The following is a 20,339-nucleotide window of genomic DNA, read 5'->3' on the forward strand; positions in this document are numbered from 1 at the left end:
TTTCCTGGAATTCCTGATCCATACCCAAAATCTGACCAAGAATCGAATTTTAAATCAACTTATTATGCACAAATAGCAGTAGCAGAGTCGGTAACTCAGTTTTATACGAGTAATTTCATTGATAATTTGTGCAACTTTTCCTCAAATGTCGTTTCCCGAATGCCACTTCTCCGAATATCCCGTTTCCGTGAATGGCCCATTTCTTCAAAAAATGTTGGTACTTATAATAGTGATAACTTCATATTCCATGGAACTGAACGAACCTGTAACCTGATATGCACCTTGCTATATTGAATTGGCTGTTCTTTTTTTATGTGTCCTCAAAATGTTTGGCATTCATTAGAAAACAATCAAATATTGCCTTTTTTATTATTTCATGTTCGTTCTTATTTATTATCATTTTTCCTTATTCTATTGGAATTCAGTTCCTGTATATTTAGTTTGATCATGCTTTGAAGCAATGGCGAATAAGTATTCAAGAAAGCCGAAAAGGCTGATGGGTGCTTTCACTTCACCATCGTAAATTTGTTTTGCCAGACAATATGAAATCAACTTGCCATGATGCGTGGTATGACCCTTTTGATGCACCGTACCGTGCAGGAAATCTCAAAAACAACTTTTAGAGCGCCCCACGACCTCAGATTGTATAATTGGACGCGATATCTCCTCGTGATCGAAGACTATCGGAAGTCATATGGGGCCGCATGAGACGACCGCAGCGCACTAGCTAGAGGTGTCAACCACAAGGGGCCCCATTGACCGGATTCGAAACCGACCGGTTGGTTGGGGCATTATAAATTATTCATGGCTGAGCGGCGTTTCGATCCCAATATGAGAAGAGTCGAAATAGCTGAAATCGTGAAACTTTACAGCGGTGGAAGTGAAGTTTTTCGGTTTGGTGGTTATAAACTTTCATCTCATCTCTGAATCAAACCGCAGAGCTGTTAATGTTATGTCACGGAACGAACAAAGGAATGCATAGAATTTGAGTGACATAATATTTTGCTTTTCTTGCACAAAAGTTTATCGCGACGTCTAACTACTAGGACTAGGTCAGTAGACAGTAAAGCTAGCTCTACCAGCCAATTAATATTGCTTATTTTCATGATGTAAACTTCTGGTATTCGAAGCCTAGGGTGCGAGCTCGATTTCGGTATCGATTTTTGGGTGAATTGAGGTTGATGTCCGAGGTTTGAAGCATCCGACTAATCGAATATATACCAAATACATAAAACATTACAACAGTGACTATGTGAAACTAAAACATTTGTCTCTTTTTTTTCGAACAGATCGACACAAACAAAGACGGCTTCATCGAGCTGAAGGAACTGAAGGATGCCCTCGACCAGGTCGGATTCAAACTACCCGGCTACCAGGTCCGCCTGATGATCGACGAGTACAGCAACAAACAGCGCTCACAGCATGTCGGCAAACTGTCCTACGAAGAGTTCGAAGCCCTTTGCATGGATCTCAAAGCGAAGGATGTGGCCAGCACGTTCAAGACGGCCGTGTCCAAGAAGGAAAACCTGGAAACGCTCGGTGGCATGTCGGACTCATCGGCCGCCGGTACGACACATTCGGTGCGCATCGAAGAACAGTTGGCCTTCAGCGATTGGATCAACTCCAACCTGGGCTACGATCAGGACCTGAAGCACCTACTGCCACTGGACCCCGAGGGCAAGCAGCTGTACGACAAGATCAAGGACGGTATCATGCTGTGCAAGATCATCAACCACTCGTGCCCGGATACGATCGACGAACGAGCCATCAACAAGAAGAACCTCACCGTGTACACAAAATTCGAAAATCTGACGCTGGCTCTGGTTTCATCGCAGGCCATCGGATGCAACATCGTCAACATCGATGCACACGATCTGGCCAAGGGCAAACCGCATCTTGTGCTGGGTCTGCTCTGGCAAATCATCCGCATCGGTCTGTTCAGCCATATAACACTGGACAGCTGTCCGGGACTAGCAACACTGCTTGCCAATGGCGAACGCCTGGAAGATCTCATGAAACTGTCCCCGGAAGCCATTCTGCTGCGATGGGTCAACCACCACTTGGAGCGAGCGGGAATTGCTCGCCGTTGCACCAACTTCCAGAGTGACATCTCCGATTCGGAGGTTTACAGCTATCTGCTGAATCAAATCGCCCCGAAGGACGCCGCCGTCACACTGGAAGCACTCAGGGTAAGTCTCCATACGGTGCCACGCTAAACCGTTATTATATGAATGTCCGTCAAAATTAAGTATAGGGCTCGATTTCTGAGGTTTTTGTTGACCTATGGACAAGATTGAAAAAAAAAACTTGTTAAAATCTACAGAAATCTAGATTTAAGATTATTACATAGGAAAGTTTAAAGTAATCCATATTAGGATTACTCAATAGCATAAAAAAACGAAAAACTAGAAAAACGCCCAACAAGTTTGTTCAGATCGTTTTCAACTAGTAACAGCAGACATGATCGCGAGGTCATACCGCAAGGCAGTTCTGTGAGTCCGTTGATATTTTCCTTCTGTAATTTAATGACGTGTTCTTTGTTGTGGACACAGACGACCTAAAAAAATTTTCCGCGAATATGCTCAATTGCTGATTGCCGTTATCTTCAGGACAAGATATACGTCTTCGCTATTTGAACAGACTGGTCGTCGGAGCGCCGTAATCACTTTTTTCACGGAAGAATCAGACGATAAGCTTTGGATATTTTTTTTTTCATTTTTGATTCGCCCCTTGAACGAGTGCAATGCGTTAAAGATTTGGGTATTCTGTTGAAATCTCGCAACTGACATTCTTTCATCATATCTCTTATATTGTCGATAAAGCATCAAGCACGCTTGGCTTAAATTTTAGAACTGCAAGAAACTATACCGACATCTATTTCCTGAAAGCTTTATACTGTTCCCTCGTTCGATCAACAATGGAATATGGGTTTGCGGTCAGGAGCTCGAACTACAACAACGGAAGCGAGCAAATCGAATCAGTTGAACGATGATTTTGTATTTTTTTCATTTTTTATATAATTGCGACTATAGATAGCCTGTAGATGTAAACCCAAATAAATAAAAGTTTGAAACTAGTGTAAGACAAAAGTTCGCTGAGTGGAACACATAGTTTTGATATTATTGAGGCAACAAATCAATACTTTAAAACAGATACATTGCCTACCATAAGTATGGAATCGCATCAACTAGTATCGAAACACCCCAATTGAATATGGCAGCACCCCGAAAAGTTTAGCATCACCTAAAAACTATAATAATTAAGATGCAGTACCTCGGAATCCTTACTTTCTGCAAATTTGTTCAACAGTCTTGTGGCGTTCATTAGGTGAAATTTTTAATGTGCAATTTTGCCGCTATGTGGCGTAATTTGGTTTTATTCTAGCAAGCTCTTGCTCTTGTTATCGACCACTTAGAAAGTTCGTATCTTCAGTAAAATTGTTCAGAAGCTTGAAAGCAATGTGAGGCAAAACTGCTTAGTTAGCAATTTTGCTGCTACGTGGCGCTATTATGCATTTAAGTTTGGTCATGTCCTCGAAGCATCTAGCTAATAATCCTGGCCACCTAGAAAGTTCATGTCTTCAGCCAAGTTTTTCAGAAGCTTGAAAGCAATTTGAGGCAGCAGTGTTTGGTTAGCATTTTTGCTGCAACGTGACGATAATGTGCATGTACCGTCGTTGGGGGTGACAATGGGTCAAAAAGGGATATGCGCGATTTATTTTTTGAATAACTATCGCAATTTAACTCCAATAAACTTCAAATTTGACGTGTATGTACTTTGATGGTACATTAACAACTGTTCAAAAAATTAAAGATAAATATTCATTCACAGCGGCACCACAAGTGAATGAAAAATGACCCAATCTCACCCCATAGAGGGGGTGACATTGGGTCACTATTATTGAAATAACTTGTTTTTGAAAATATGATTTCAAAATCATTCACAACTGAAAAATATTGACAAAAAACGATGCAAACAAGACAAAAAGATATCTAAGATGTTTCACAAGTATGATAAACCCACTTAAAACACCCTTTTGATAAAAATTTACGATGTTGCTGCGCACGAAACATGGTTGCTGGTTTGAGAAGTTGTCAAAAAACGTTGTATTGTTATTCAATGCACGGAATACTCAAGTAGACTTGTTTGATGTTTCAGAGATGCTGTATTTAGAAAGAATAAACACATCTTAATTAAAAAAGAAAACACCCGGCACCGTAAAATGTCAAAAAAGCGGACTTGGAATTTCATTTACTATCGTTCTTGCTTGACCCAATCTCACCCCCATTTTCAATGTTTTAGAAATCGTACCGTAAAAAATGATTTTTTTGTGGGAAAATCAAACAGATTCCGGAAAATACCTGTGAAGTGTAATGAAAAGACTTTCAACCTTCTACTAATATAACGATAGAGGTTTAACTACATGCGTGATACTTCGCACAGGAGAAATATCATGTTGTAAATTTTATCTAGTTTCAACATGCAAGTTTATTGATGTAGTACACAAAAACTACTATTTCTAAAAATGTATATTGTTATGAATTATGTGTAATAATATGTTCCCTAACATATGAATTATAAATTTTAGTAATATCAGCGTTATTAGCTGAAATTTTTCACAAAACATATTTTTCCATTTTGACCCAATCTCACCCCCTAGACCCATTGTCACCCCCATCGACGGTACTTTGGATATATTCCAGTATATTCTAGCTCATGATCCAGACGAAATAGGCCTATCTGTCAAGATAAGCAACATATTAGAATTTAAAGGTATTTTGTATGTTGGTAGTGAAGTGTTGAAATTCAATTGGATGTTTATTTTAAACATACTCTAACAATCCCTCTATAAATTTGAAAAAAAGTGTAGTGAAACTACACAGTGCTACCTCAAATTGCTTTCAGGCTTCTGAGCAACTTTGCTAAAGACACGAACTTTCTAGGCAGCCAGGATCATGAGCTAGAGCCTTCTAGAACATGACTAAGTTTACATGCACACTAGTGTCATGTAGTGGAAAATTATGATGGTAAATAGCATCCTACCAAAGTGATTCAGAAGAAATTTGAATGTGCACACGCCATTTTAAGTTTATATGGTGTTTTCTTTTTTTTATACCTTAGCGTTTTACCATTTGTCAGGAAAATATGCTAATTGAAAACACTTGTTAACTATATCAACTAAAAATGATAAGCTACTTTCTGGAAGATTCTTGATGGGGATGTTGAAAATTCCATCATCGCCAGGAGCTTTCATATTTTTTTTTTTTTTTTAACAATAGTTCTCACTTCTTCCAAATCAGTCTCCTGATTGAGAATATTTTCGAAGTCTTGAGTTCCTTGATTTTCTATTGGACTAGTAAGCCCTAAATTAAAATTGAGCGCGCTTTCAAACTGCACAGCAAGTTTTTGAGCTTTTCCGCAATTAGTACCGTAAAACGGGGTAACGTTGATAGTATTTTTTAGGAAAACCTGAATATTTATGTATTCTGTTTCAAAGAATTATAATTTATATTTTTAAAACAAGTACTGGCATCCTAGCTACCGATTGCACTTGATAGATTGCCAAAGGATTTATTCTGAATGGATATATTATTTTTCATATAATCGAAAGTCAGTTTTCTGTTTTGGGGTAACTTTGATAATGGAGTATAAATACTGACTTTATTTTTCCTCTCCCAACCCCCACCTTCGTATCACTTATGAGGGTGTCGCTGAGTCGGTGGCCTCTCATTAAGTAAGTGCTACATCAACATTTCCTTCCCCTATCCCAAGTTACGGTAAAGATGGGCGTGGCCAGGAATAGCGATATTTATGGTTTTGGTCTTCTTGTTTAAGATTGGATCAAGGAATACCCCTCATCCTTGATCTTGAGAGCAGTCTGAATGAGATTATCAAAAAGGAACATAAATGTTGCTAGTATCCAATCTACGAAGTATACTGTAACTACGCTAACGCTAACGCTAACTTTGATAATGGAGTATAAATCGAACAGAATTGATTGTGCGATATTTGCCAGAAAACCATTCGCCAGAAAACTATTCGCCAGAATGACATCAGCCAGAAAACCATTCGCCAGAATGTATTATTTACCAGAAAACCTTTTGCCAGAATGTACCATTCGCCAGAAAGTATCATTCCCCAGAATTATTTTTCTTGTCGATTTTGATCAATTAATTCATGGTGAAATATCTCGGAATCAAAAGATGGCCGTCACAATATTCGACTTGTGCGACTTTTCACATCTGCAAGAGCACTAAATTGAACTAATAGTACAATAATAACCTCGTTCTTCTCATTTTAAGCTTTCTGCTAGTGCACAAAGCGGAGGCAATATAACACTGTTATTCTACATCTCTTGCGAGATTTTTGCCTATGAGATTTTGATACAATATTCTAAGCTGTTTTATCTAGTTTAAACTTCGAAAAAAATGCATTTCCTTCAACGCGAGCTGTTCTTCGTCAGAATATTGTATTGTACAGCATTTCTCGAAGAACTACCAAATAATTTTTGCTTTCCAATTGGCAGTTTATTGAGGTTGTGCTACTTTCTCCCGAATATCGATACCCCGAATGTCGTTTCCCCAAACACCAGTTCAGCAAATGCCAGTTCCCTGAATACCCCGTTTTCTCATGTGGCCTATTTCCTCGAAAATCTGTTGGCTCTCATAATTATCATAACTTATTGTATATTTTAGGGTGATGAACGGTTCATATGATATGTACCCTTCTTTTGTGATCAGCGGTTCTTTAAAGTTTCTCCACACTCAGCATTTTTTCTTGTATTCTTTATCGTTCTTTCTAGTTCACCACTCTGTCTCTGAAGATTGTTTCTTATCCATTTTAAACTGCATTCATTTTGGGGCCGTCCATAAACCACGTGATCGTTCTATACAAATTTTGGGTCATTCGACATAATGGTTTGCGGGGGAAAGTGTTATTCGGCGTTAACTGGCGTTCGGGGAAATGATATTCGAGGGAACGACATTCCGGTAAAAATAGACCAAAAGGTTTTTAGTGATAATGGTCACCTACATTTCAGTACATGAAAAAGTATTCAGTGCCTTTCGCTAGTCAATATGGCTCGGGACAAAAAAGAATTCCCCATTCTTCGTATAAAGGATGTTCCAGCCGTCTTATTTGTCTGAAAGCTCCTGAAAGTTGTTATAGTAAATGTAACTTTGGTTCGAGAGTAGAGCCATTAATTATCGAACTTCATCGAATAAATGGCACAAATAATTGCAACATATATCGAAATTTTGTAAATATCCCAAAAACTAGAATCTTTAAAGAACAGCTTATGACGAAAAGAAGGGAGAACCACTTGTGAAATATTCCAAACCATAATTCCCTGTAAAACTTAATATTAACTGTAAAACATAATATTAGAAAAACATTCAATTGAAACTGAAAAAATCAGAAAGAAAATCGTATGGTATTTACTTATTATAAAATAACATTATCTCATCTACATCTGTATAACGTAGTTATACAGTTGCAACGTATATAGAAATCTTGTATATATTCAATGAATAAGTCCATAAGAAGCAACAACATTTTGAAGAACAGCTTATGCTGAAAAGAAGGGATAATCTCTTGTAAAGGCTTACAAACCAAAATACCATTTTACTGGGACAACATATATTAAAAAATCCTTACTTTATTATCCGTCATGTTCAATATCAAATCTTTACATCAGTGAGTAGTATCTCTCATACATAGTGGAGTAGCTTTTAATGAATTCAATTGCTATTCTATTTTATGTTTTCTTCTTTCTAGTTCCACGAGCCCTCAGGATTAAGTGCTGTCTTTTAAACTTATATTTATAAAGCTTGAAATTGTTGATGTTGATATTCAACGAGAAATCGATAGTTTTTAACCGTAAGGAAGTCATGTGTACCTAGTCCACCAATTAGTATACTAGAACCACAATACCCAAAACGAATATTCGAAACTGACTCACTAAGTCAACTGGAGATGGTGACCCTGTACTTTTTGAGTATACTACAAAAATAATAACGATTATTTCTCCTACAATTGAAAACTTGATTTATCTGGATAAATATAGGGGATGTTCCATTCTGGGGAATGGTACTTTCTGGCGAATGGTACTTTCTGGCGGATGTCATTCTGGCGAATAGTTTTTTGGCGAATGGTTTTCTGGCAAATATCGCACAAACAACAGAATTGAATGAATTACGGAACATTTATAGGGCGTTGCATTCCTCTAGGCGTTTAACGCTATATGGAAATTTCTAACTTAGATTACAAAAATGATCCTAAGAGACTTGAGACCGAATTCATGTTCTACTAGGCTATCAAGGAAAAGTGACTAACTCATTATGACTTCATCAAATAGTGATCGTAGAACAGATTGTTTGTAAGCGTTGCAAAAATGCTAACATCTTATACATTTTTAATATTTGCATATAAAGCCTCAAATGCACTTGATTCCAACGAAAATAGCTTTGACATGAAGTGTCATACTCATACTCTTTACTTTTGCCTTCGTTTTGCTTAACTGATTGTCAGAAACTTCATCATATCGTTTCATATGTTGTGGGTCTCGCACTATCAAAGTTACCCGCATTATCAAAGTTACCCCGTTTTACGGTAATAATTTGTTTTCCTCTTTCAATGCCTGTATTGGCTTTTGAGGTTTTTTCAAAATTTTAGATAATTTCCAAAAGGGCTTAGATTAGAGCCAAGGTCCAGTTGAGAAATTTTATTTCCAAAATTTTTGTTTTTAAATTGTGAAAATCGTTGTTGAATTTCTTTCTGCAGATCCTGCCATATAATTTTCATAGCAGGATCGCGAGTGCGTTGAAATTGCCTTCTCCTCACGTTTTTAAGGCAGATCAAGAGTTTAAGATCATGTCTATAATCATGGATTCAAATTTTATTCACATTTTGGAATTGCAATGCCCCTGGCTTCAATAATGGAATTTGTTAAAGTTTCAAGAGCATTGTCAACATCAACTTTTGTTTATAAAGAAATGTTAACATCGAGGCTACTATCGATATATGTATCATAGTCTTTTCAATAAAGACAATGATACTAATAAATCAATCGTAGATGGGTTTCTAGAAGAGGAAAAACATGTAGGGCTATCAGGGTATTCAATTGTGAAATATCCTGTAGAACACTCATCAAACAAAATTCTGCCGTTGGAATTACTTTGAGAATTATTCCATGACCGATGTTTGGCATTAAAGTCACCAATGACAAAAAAATGACTTATTGCGAGTTAATTTTCGCAAGTCAGCTTGGAGTAAATTAACTTGCTGCCCAGAGCATTGAAAGGGCAAATAGGCAGCTATGAAAGTATATTTACCAAGCTGTGTTTCAGCAGAAACATCTTAAGTTTCAAAAACTTCAGTTTCAAATGACGAAAAAAAGGTGATGTTTTATACGCCTATGAATGGTGATTGCAGCTCCCCCACATGCCACATCAAGTCGATCATTACGATAAACAAAATAGTTTGAATCTCTTGAGTTTGGATCCAGGTTTCAAATAGGTTTCAGTAATAACTGCTAATATGTTAGGAAATTAAACAGCTCGTCCTCTTTACCATTCAAAGAACGAGCATTCCGATTTAAAATATTTACATTATTATTTGGAGCCATTAGAAAAAGGTAATCCAATAATTTGATTAGTAAATTTTACACCAACTTGGACTACTTCAGTCATAGTGGTGGCTTCGAACATTGCATCATTAGATTCAATTGTTCAGTTAGAAAAATAAAATCAGAGAGAAACATATCACTTGAAGTGGGTACATTGTCTGATGATTTTCCGTAAGAATTTTCGGCAAACGACGAGGCAGAGTAGAAGTTACCTGTGGCTGTTGGATTTTTTCCATTTGATTTGAAACAATTAGAACGGGTAATCATAGTATGAAAAGGGGAGGAGTTCAAATTACCTGCAACGATATCGGTATAGGATTTTTCTTGGGTAGATCCATTCGAAATTAAAAGATTCGAACGGCTACTCGACGGACTAAAATTAGTGAATGAGCATGATTATAATCTTCTTGATGGGTATGATCCTCAATCAAGCGATCGTTAACTGTAAGGCAGCATCCATTTATTACGTAACGCTAACAGGGTGTCCATCCATCCGGGAAATCCGGGAAAAGCGGGAAAAACCCGGGAATTACAAAAGGCCGGGAAAAATACGGGAAATACCCGGGAAATCGTAGAACACACCGGGAAAAAGCGCTAGATAATTTCGACAAGAGATGCACAACTGAGTTTCCAGATAGATAGTTGAACGTTTCTAGTTTATTTCAAGAAGGGATACTTAGCAGATGTATTTTCACAATTATTATCGATTACTTGTAAAATGTTTTTCTGGCTAGAGATATTATTAGGAACATTCAAAGTTGTTTTTAGTAAATATCATTGAGATCCTTGAAAACTGTTTAAGTATTGATGGATTGTTGGTAGGTTCTTAATGAGATGCTTTATTAATTTCTATTATGATTATTTTAATGACATTTGGAAAAGCGTTTTGGTGAATTTTTCTTGAAATTTTGGGAAAATTCCTAACGGATGGTAAATTTCTGGGCTAGCATTTTTGGGAAATATGTTCAATTAAAATTTGGACACATTCATTAGGAATTGTTTTTTGGTGGATTCCTGGATGAACTGATTCGGATTTTGAAGAAGCTTTATTTGGGATTTTTACTTGAATCCGTGATCTATGGTCCCTGTCGAGGTTTTGAATGGAGTTCTTCACAACGAATCATTCCTGCCATTCGCAGCGTATTGCTAGTGACATGGAGTTTTTTTTATGGATGAATAAATGGCAAGTTCCTTTGGGCATTCTTAGGCAGACTTTTGCTTTTTCTCGACGACATTCTTGGAAAAATCTTTGCTGGATCCCTGGGAAAAACTTATTTGGAGTTATGTCAAATGATTTTGATGAGATTTCGTTTCTGTCGTAAAGATCTGTACTTGTATTCAACGAGAATCACACCCGAAGATAGATTGGCTTAGCTATTAGAAACATTGTTGTTTGAGATCTGATATAAGATAGGTATAATTCAAAAAAATTCTCCGAATTTCTGATGAATTATAGTGAGTACAAGGCATCCTCCTTATTTCGGCACTTTCCCTTGAAAATAAATATTTATATAATATATTTTCAGTATTTACCAGAAGGTAGGTTCGGTGAATTCTAAAATTAAATGCGATTTTTTGACAAAAAAAAAAAATAATTGATATATTTAAAAAACCAAAAATCTGATCTAAGGGAAACTTTAGCAAACTTGAAGTTCTAACAATCCATGATACCGTTTTGATTCATATTACGGACAGCTTCAAATTCCGGACACTCTACTTTGTATGGGAAACATTTCACGCGAAATGTTTCAATTTTTGCTGTTCAAAAGTTCTCAATTTCAAGGCTCGTAAACTTTTTCCATAAATATCTTTGAAAATTTATAATGCCCAACTACCTTAGATGTCTCTTTGGTGGTTTAACGATTTCGATTGATGATTTGACTGTTCCATTAATTCAAAGTGTCCGGAATATGAGGCAAAAGTAAGGAAGCGTCCGGAATAAGAATCATGAAAAGGCCACACATTTTGATTTATTGAAGTTGCGGAAGCGTATTCTTCACCCACCGTTCGAAATTCAAGGGCTTCCGACGCTCGATAGCGTTAAGGAATCATACAGAATGATTTATTTTGTATGCTCTATGCTGAGTTATATTTCCCTGAGTCCTTAAGTGTCCGTAATATGAATCAAAACGGTAGTTAGGGTAGTAAAGCATCTCTAGTGCTGGGCTTTTAGACGCTCCAAACACAAGACTTTAAAAATTTCTTATTTTTTTTCATAGATATTAAGTTTTTAAAAGTTTGTAATTTTGTATGACAAAACTGAAAAAGGCCCCTTTTTGATTAGTTTTGTGTTAGATTATTTTGTTATGGCTGTATCGGTTATGTGGCTCAGAAGTAAAGGGAACCTGTAGAAGATTTTTGCTAATGACCAAATTAATAGGCGTCTCAAGGAAATATTGAAATTTTATTAGGTGGGGAAAATTGAGCAAGCCATCGGGGAACCAGTAAACCTCTAAGCCTACCCATCTATTAATTTCATCATTTGCAAAAGTCTTCTACAGACTCCCTTTACCTTCGAGTCGCATGGTCTGTATTAGGTTCCGTAATCCGGGGTAATATGGATCAGTTTTTTGAATATTTATTGAAATTTTCAGTTAAAAATGCAAATGTGACACATTTTATATTTTTAAAACAAGTACCGGCACTTAATGCTCGTGACTCTATACCTTGGTTTCTGAAAGTTTTGCGTATGTTTAAAAACAATGTTTTATGTGATTTTTTTATATTGATCATCCAAGCAAACAATGATCGGTATTATTCAAAAGGTAATTACTTCCTAAAATCATAGTTCCTGAAGCCGAATATGAAAGCCAAACTCTTACAAGTAATTTAGTTTTTAAGTTATTTAGAAATAAAAAGCACCTTAACTCGCTGAGTACGCATAAATGTAGGCAATTTCCTAAGGAAATTCTACGTTCTTCATGGTAATTAGTCAATTTTGCCGAATTGAAAATGTTTATGAAAATTTTTCGGCGTATTTTTAGTAAACAGCACATTTTACTTGCTTCTATAGTTTGCAGAAGTAACATGGGACATGAATTTTTATTAGTTTTTTCATACTCATTGAAATCATTGTTTCGAAAAATTGAAAAATTTACCCATGACGAAACTCAATTTTCACAAAAACCTTATTTTTGATTAGCTCATGAATATAAGAAAGAGAGGCACCATTCATGCAATGAAAATACTGCATGGATAATTGTTAATTTGATCTTTTTACTAGGAGTGACATTCCGATCAATGTTACCTCGCTGATCAATGTTACCTTGTTTTACAGCACCTAAAATTTGACATTCAAAAGCAAGTAGCTTAATTTTTTTAAATCCTTCTAAGATTGAGTGATTGGATTCAAATAATCCTCTACACTATTCAATTCACTATTTATGGAACTGCAATGATGTTTCCGATAGTTCAATATTTGACAATTTATAGGATAAAAATTAAATGATGTTCTGATGTTATCAAGCAAAATAGAGTTTTTGATCGGTGAAAAAAAACATGGTTTTAAAACAAATATTTTGAAAGTCAAATCAAATTTCAAAACTTTCCATTGAAAAATGACTAAAAATATGAAGGCACTGTACCATTATTTCACCAGGTTTTAAAACTTTTAGGCATCCGGGAAAAATCCGGGAATTGGAAAACTGATTTTGAATGGACACCCTGCGCTAAAATTGAACCCCCCCGTCCGTAACGCTTTTTGTATGAAATATTTCAATTTTTTGTATGAACCGTAACGCTTGAGCCTACTCCCCCCTCCCCCTAGAGCGTTACGTAGTTTGTGGACGGCGCCTAAAACAATTCCGGAAACGATTGTTATGGTAACGGACATTACCGTTCATCTGCCTTGCACGAGCCTCGACGATTCGCTACGCGAAGGGCAATCCCAAAAGTTAGATTTATGAGGGCCCCCGCAATAGGGCGATATTCAAAACTGAAAAGGCAATAGATGGCTCTTTTTCAATGGTAGTAAAAACGAAATCCTGAAACAAAGAAAGCACCACGGAAGATGAACTAAACACAAAAAGTTATGTATTCACTTTACACTTGATTTCTAATCACTACTTTTTTTATTCAGTTTCCTAATGGCAAGCAATTTACGATTTTCATTATTTTCCATACGTTTTGACAGTTCTCCGACTACCATTCTTCCATGCGCTTGTGTTGAAAGTTTGAGAAATTTGGGAATCCAGCGTAGCGGGATCAGTGGGAGGAATACAAACAACAGTGTCGTCGCTCGGCGGCCGGTAAGAGAAACTGAATGTTCGACAGGTTGTTGTCTGTAATTTTTGCCGCTGGCGCCAACTGTTAGTGTTTGACATGAAAATAAACAGTCATTACCCTATTCGAGCATACAATTTTTTTTATATCATCCTTCACAGGACAGACGTCCTTAGCGTGAGAAGAACCTCCGCTAATAATGCATTTAGCAATTGAGTTCAAGATCTCCTGTCTAAATCCGCCAAATTCGGAACAATTGACCATGATAGGTGGTACTCTTTGGTTCCTCACTCACAAGAGCCTGGGCTAGAGACTGCTTCGATTTGGTGTTCGGAAAATTTTTCTCTAGAGCATCGAACTGATTGCTCATTTGCATGATCATGAGCATGATTGACCGCCCGCAAATGCTACTCCGTTATTGCAAGAACAGCAGTAGGTACTTACACAGATAATCAACATACACTAGCATCCTCAATGTGTAAGTACTGGTGCTCTCGTTATTATAACAAACAATAACGGCGCCGGTTGCGTCCGAATGCAGGTCAATTTGGGGATGGGAGGGAAATGTTGACGTGTTACTTGCTTTATGGAAGCCGAAGAGTCCTCTGCACTTCCATAAGTAGACACTGGGAGTTTGGACATGGGAAAGGTTTGGGTAAAGGATTCGTTTTGGTAAACTATAAAAACATAATATAAAATGATCGCGAACATCTCGAATCCGGTTAGGCGCATGTTACTCGATAAAAGCATTGAACTCCGAACAAGTGTTCGTCGCTCACCCCACAGGAGCAAGCGACAAGATCAAAGGATCAAACACTACTAACGCGAATCGCGATTCTATTCCACCGTGGTATGGTAAACTTCGAATCGCGTGTGCACGACCAAATTTCTTCCAAATCTCTCTATTTTGAAAATAACTACACTAACACTTTAATGAAATTGACACCTTTGATTGCATTGAGGATAGAAAATACCATTTAAGTCAGGTTAAATATGTGTAGTTGTAACTAAGGTAAGAAATATGAACTGGTTAAAAACGACTTGGACTATAGGTTTTTTTGGTGTTAATATGTATTATTTATAATTTTCTTAAACAATAACTTCAAATCATGATTTCTCGAGATTCATACTGGAAATTTAGAAAAAAAAAGCTCAGATGTGCAGAATAACCTTGGCAATCGAGCCCTGTACTTAGTTTTGATGGATACTATTTTTATAATAACGGTCTAGCGGGGCAGCATGCCCCATCTTGATAATCATGTCTTAAATTTACATTTAATATACTGTTTCCTCAGGAACCCAATGCCTTAAACCGTGCCGAAGTGATGCTGCAGCAGGCGGCCAAGCTGAACTGCCGCTCGTTCGTCACACCACAGGACGTCGTCAACGGTGTCTACAAACTGAACTTGGCCTTCGTTGCCAATCTGTTCAACAACCACCCGGGTCTGGACCAACCGGACGAAATCGAAGGCCTCGAATCGATCGAGGAAACTCGCGAAGAGAAAAGTAAGTAACTATTTTGTGCCTTGAAGAATGTTAAACGATATTCTTGGAGGAATTTCTTAGGAAGTCCGTTAAAGAATCACAAAATGAACTGCTTATAAAATCTTCGGTATAATATCTGTAGGAAACTATGGACAAGCACCCAAATTAATCACTGATAAAATTCTTTGAAGAAAACGTGAGAAAAATCATACAGTAATACAGTAATTTCTCGATTATATCACGGATCCAAAATTTTTTGGCGTGATATACCGAAACGTGATATAATTAAAATGTATTTGCAGTCATATAATTTTCATCAAAATTGGAGCGTTATGTTGCGGAAACAGATCGAATGAAACGAAAAGCAGGGAAATGATGGGTCAAATAGATATATGTTGGTTGTTTGAGGTTATTTTTCATGGAAAATGTATGAAATTCATACAATTATTGTAGCGTGATAAATTTGAACAGAAAACCGTGCTAAAATCAAAAGTGATATATTGAAGTGTTATTAAAACGAGCAGTGATAAAATCGAGAAACTACTGTACTTATCACAAGAAATTAAACAAAACTAAACTTAAACTCTTGGGAATATGCTTAGGTTTAGGTTCTTTGAAAAATTCCCAAGGAATCTTTTATCTCATGATTTCGCTTGGTTCCTTTTTGTTTTCTTGTTTGGACCAGACGTCCCGGATTATCCGGGACAGAACAATTTTAATCTTGACAGTACAGTGTCAATACTTTTCATTTCAATTTAATTTGTATATAGTACATGTCTTAGGTTGAATATGAATGTAAATAGCACATCAAATATAGGCAGCGTTCCATTGGAGCTGAAATCTGACAAGCGTCCCGGATTTTTTCCGGGACACATCTGGTCACATTACATTAACCTAATTACAATCCTCCACCTACCCCAGCTTACCGCAACTGGATGAACTCGATGGGCGTCAAGCCCCACGTCAACTGGCTCTACTCGGACCTGGCCGACGGGCTCATCATCTTCCAGCTGTTCGACATCATCCAGCCCGGTATCGTCAATTGGAAAAAGGTCCACGCGAAGTTCACGCCGCTACGCAAGTTCATGGAGAAGCTGGAGAACTGCAACTACGCGGTGGAGTTGGGCAAACAGCTGAAATTTTCGCTGGTCGGTATCGCCGGGCAGGACTTGAGCGACGGAAATGCCACCCTGACGCTTGGTAAGTACAAATTCCACAGTAATTCTGTCAACATTCGATGACTTGGAGTAATGTCAAACTGTGTTATTCTTGTTGTACAATCACATATCTAAATCCCACCCATCTTTGCAGCCCTCATCTGGCAGCTGATGCGAGCCTACACCCTCTCCATCCTGTCCCGTCTGGCCAACACCGGCAATCCGATCATCGAGAAGGAAATCGTCCAGTGGGTGAACAGCAAGTTGAAGAACGCCGGCAAGAGCACCAGCCTGCGAAGCTTCCAGGATTCATCGATTGCCGATGGCAAAGTCGTCATTGATTTGATCGATTCCATCAAACCGGGCAGCATCAACTACGACAACGTCAAGGAGGGCGGAAATGCCGAGGTGAGTTGGCGAATTTACCTTTATTTCATTCGCACCGGTGTGACGCATCGATCCGTGGCCTAATTAATGGCCCCTCGCCTTCGTGAAATGAAAAAGTGAATAATTCACTGCGGAAAACCGCATACGAAAGCATGATAGCCTACAGCATGGTTGGCGCGCTTGAATCATTTGTTCGCTCCCAACTGAGAAATGGGTAACTCACTGTAGAAAGCGATTGCCCTCACGTTCAATTTCAGTTGAGTTGCATATTTTGAGCGTGTCTCTCACTCGCATGAGAAGAGCGGAACCTGTAGGTCGCTCACTCTCGCGTTTTGGTTTCACGTCGCCTTCGAGTGTAATTTATTAATAGCTAGCTGCTTGCCACGATGTCGATAAAGAAGAGCTATCGCTGTTTCGTTTAAGTGGAAGGCTAAAGGCTATTTTTGTGTTTCGCTTTGGGTGGCGGGTAGCTACCCATCCGTTCTATTTCTGTTCATTCTTGTTGGGAAAAGAAAGCAGCGTCGCTTATAGGGTGTTCTCACCAATATGGGTGAGATGTGATTATTTCATAATAAGTTTGAAAACTGTTGCATTCTGATTGCGTTGGTTTTTATTTCAACGTTTATTAAATTAGCGTTGAATTGAGAAATTCCGATATACCTAAATAAGATTGGTTGTGTGATTATGTATTGATGTATTTAAATGACACACCACAGTTTTCTTTGTGTGTGACAATGAAAACATGTTTATCAACAGATCATAGCCTTTTATTTCTGACATATGGTGATAACGATCTAATTCTTTACAATGAGGTAGTATGTTTCAATTATATAATGCGCATCCTAGCTTTCTCTAATAGAATCATAAACTTTGAACAATATTTGTTCATTTACTGAAACCTAAATAATAGATATTGTGCAAAAATCGCCATAAAAAAATGTGTTCTTAACTCTGAGACCATTCCTTTGCGTGAATTTGTGTAACTGTTCTGGTTTGATGGAATCGGAGGACACCACTAGAAAATAATTCAGGAATTGTTCTGTTTCTCCAAGAACTGTCACAACAGCCTCTTCAAGAATTTATCCAGCGATTTCATTAGACATTATTACACTCCAGCATGAGTTTCCTAAAATTCATTGAGAAATTGTTTTAGTAATTTTTCCAGAAGTAAGAATGTCGACTGAAAATCTCCCAAATTTCAACCAGGTGGTTCACCTGAAGCATCTCAAAAAAAAAAACCTAATTTCTCTAAAATGATTTTTTCGGAAGTTCTCGCAGGAATTTTTCCTAAGATTTCTCCAGATATTTCTTCTAAAGTTTTGCAGCAAGTTTTCCTTGATATTTTTTTCTGAAGACTCTACTGATCTACTGAGTTTATTCTTTTTTTCTCTAACTAAGAATAATGAATGTAGAAAAGAGGGAAAGGAGTGGTTGAGAAAAACGTAAAAGAACTTTATTTTATTTCCAAATTTCACTGACGCGGAGATGCGTGTGCATCGGTCGATAGCACTTATAAAAACTGATTTTTCTTCTCTCTTCGCCGGGGGGTATGCCAATCGTCCCACACGGCCACTCCTGACATCACTTCCGGCCCGGAAGTGACCACGGTTTCAGGGAATCACCGGACGTCGATGTCTTGTGTGGTCCTTCATTGTCCGGATCCAGCTTCTGAACCTCGTACCGATCATTCGGCCAAACTCCGACGACTTCGTAGGGTCCAAAGTACTTCGGCTTCACTTTTTGACCAACACCAAATTGCGTCTTCGGTATGGCCACAACATCGCCGATTTGGTACTTCCTCGCTGCCTTTCTTCGCAGATCATAATACTTCTTATTCTCTTCCTGAATCTGCTGAATACTCCGATGAGCGGCTTCTCGTAGTTCGCTGCGTGAATGCTCAAAGTTGTTCTCAAGCTCGTGTTGTAAAATCTCGTGTAGAACCTCATCTTCCTTCGTCCTCATCTTGACACCAATCAGGAGTTCGAATGGCGTAGTTTGAATCGCTCGTTGGTAGCTGTTATTCAGGCACTTCTGTACACTAGCTACGTGGCTGAACCATCCTTCTGGCTTGTCGATTGACAACTTCGTCAACATCGGGATGATGATACGGTGGACGCGTTCCACCTGCCCATTGCCACGGGGAACTCCGGTGACAATCGTGTGTAACTCGATATCTTCATCAGAACAAAACTTAGTGAAGATCTTCGACGTAAAGGCTGCACCACGATCACTAATCAGACGGCGGGGATTTCCGAAAATATCGAAGATAATCCTCAACTTCTTCAACGTTTCTTCAGCTCCCGTAGATTTCATTGGAAATAGCCAGACAAACTTCGTGAATCCGTCGATGACCGTCAAGATGTAGTTGTACGCCTTTCGCGTTGATGGCATCGGTCCAAGATGGTCAACGTGCAGAGTGTCGAATGGTACATCTCCCTTCGGAATCGGCTTGAGTTCTCCTTCTGGTTTTCCGCGCTTCTTTTCGCCGATGATACAAGGAACACACGTAGCGATGCAGTTCTTGATTTTCTCGTCTAATCTTGGAATGTAGTAATCACCGTCGATCCGTTCCTTGGTCTTCTTGACTCCAAAGTGTCCTTTTTCGTGAGCTGCTCGTACGATCGTCGACTCCATCGCTTGAGGTACGTACACTCGTTGATTTTCACCGTCGCCTTCGTACAAAACGCCGTTCCTGATACTGAACCCTTCGTAATTGCCGTTACGCTCCAGTGCCGCTATGATTGCTTTAGCTTTCTCATCGTTTCGTTGGCCTTCAGCAATTTGCGCGCTTACCGAAGCTGAGAGTAGCATAACATTCGCTCTTGATAGTGCGTCAACGTGTGGCATTTTTTCTCCGGGGCGGTGTTCGACGTCAAATTCGAACTCGGCCAAATCAACAATCCATCGGGCCACGCGAGCGTTCATCCTTTTTTTGGTCAACGTATCTTTGAACGCTCTGCAATCTGTGATGACCTTGAACTTACGTCCCAAGAGATAACATCTGAACTTCTTGATCGACTCTACTACAGCCAAAGCCTCTTGCTCGAACGAATGGTAATTTTGTTCGGCGCCACATGTCAAACGGCTATAATAATAACAAGGGTGGAACTTACCATCGTCCTGCGCGCGTTGCATCAAAATTCCGGCCAGAGCGTATTTGCTTGCGTCGGTATGGACTTCGGTTTCGGCATCAGCTTGGAATATTCTCAACACAGGGTAACTTGCGAGAATTTCCTGATAATGGGCGAGCGACGTTGGCAAAGGAGGGTACAAATTTCCGGAAATAACTTGCCAGGCCGTAGAATCTCTGGAGCTGCTTCACCGTCGTCGGCATCGGAAACTGCTTAACCTTTTCTATCTTGGCTGGTGCCGGTTCAAATTGGCCGTCGTGAACTATGTAGCCAATGTACTCGACACGTCGTTGCAGGAACACACATTTTCCCCAATTGAACTTCAAGCCTGCT

General features: G+C 38.5%; 1 protein-coding gene across 2 annotated transcripts in view; it reads left to right on the forward strand.

Moving 5' to 3' along the window:
- Positions 1-20,339, forward strand: part of LOC5580194 (plastin-1) — a 207,772-nt gene that overhangs the window by 174,080 nt on the left and 13,353 nt on the right. For both annotated transcript variants that reach the window (XM_021857713.1, XM_001655565.2), the window contains exons 2-5: positions 1,290-2,189; positions 15,142-15,352; positions 16,253-16,531; positions 16,643-16,896. In XM_021857713.1, coding sequence (XP_021713405.1) covers positions 1,290-2,189; positions 15,142-15,352; positions 16,253-16,531; positions 16,643-16,896 — 1,644 coding nt within the window. The remainder of the gene's footprint in view (positions 1-1,289; positions 2,190-15,141; positions 15,353-16,252; positions 16,532-16,642; positions 16,897-20,339) is intronic.

Source organism: Aedes aegypti, chromosome 1 (genome assembly GCF_002204515.2).
Source record: "Aedes aegypti strain LVP_AGWG chromosome 1, AaegL5.0 Primary Assembly, whole genome shotgun sequence".
In the NCBI taxonomy this organism is placed as follows: domain Eukaryota; kingdom Metazoa; phylum Arthropoda; class Insecta; order Diptera; family Culicidae; genus Aedes; species Aedes aegypti.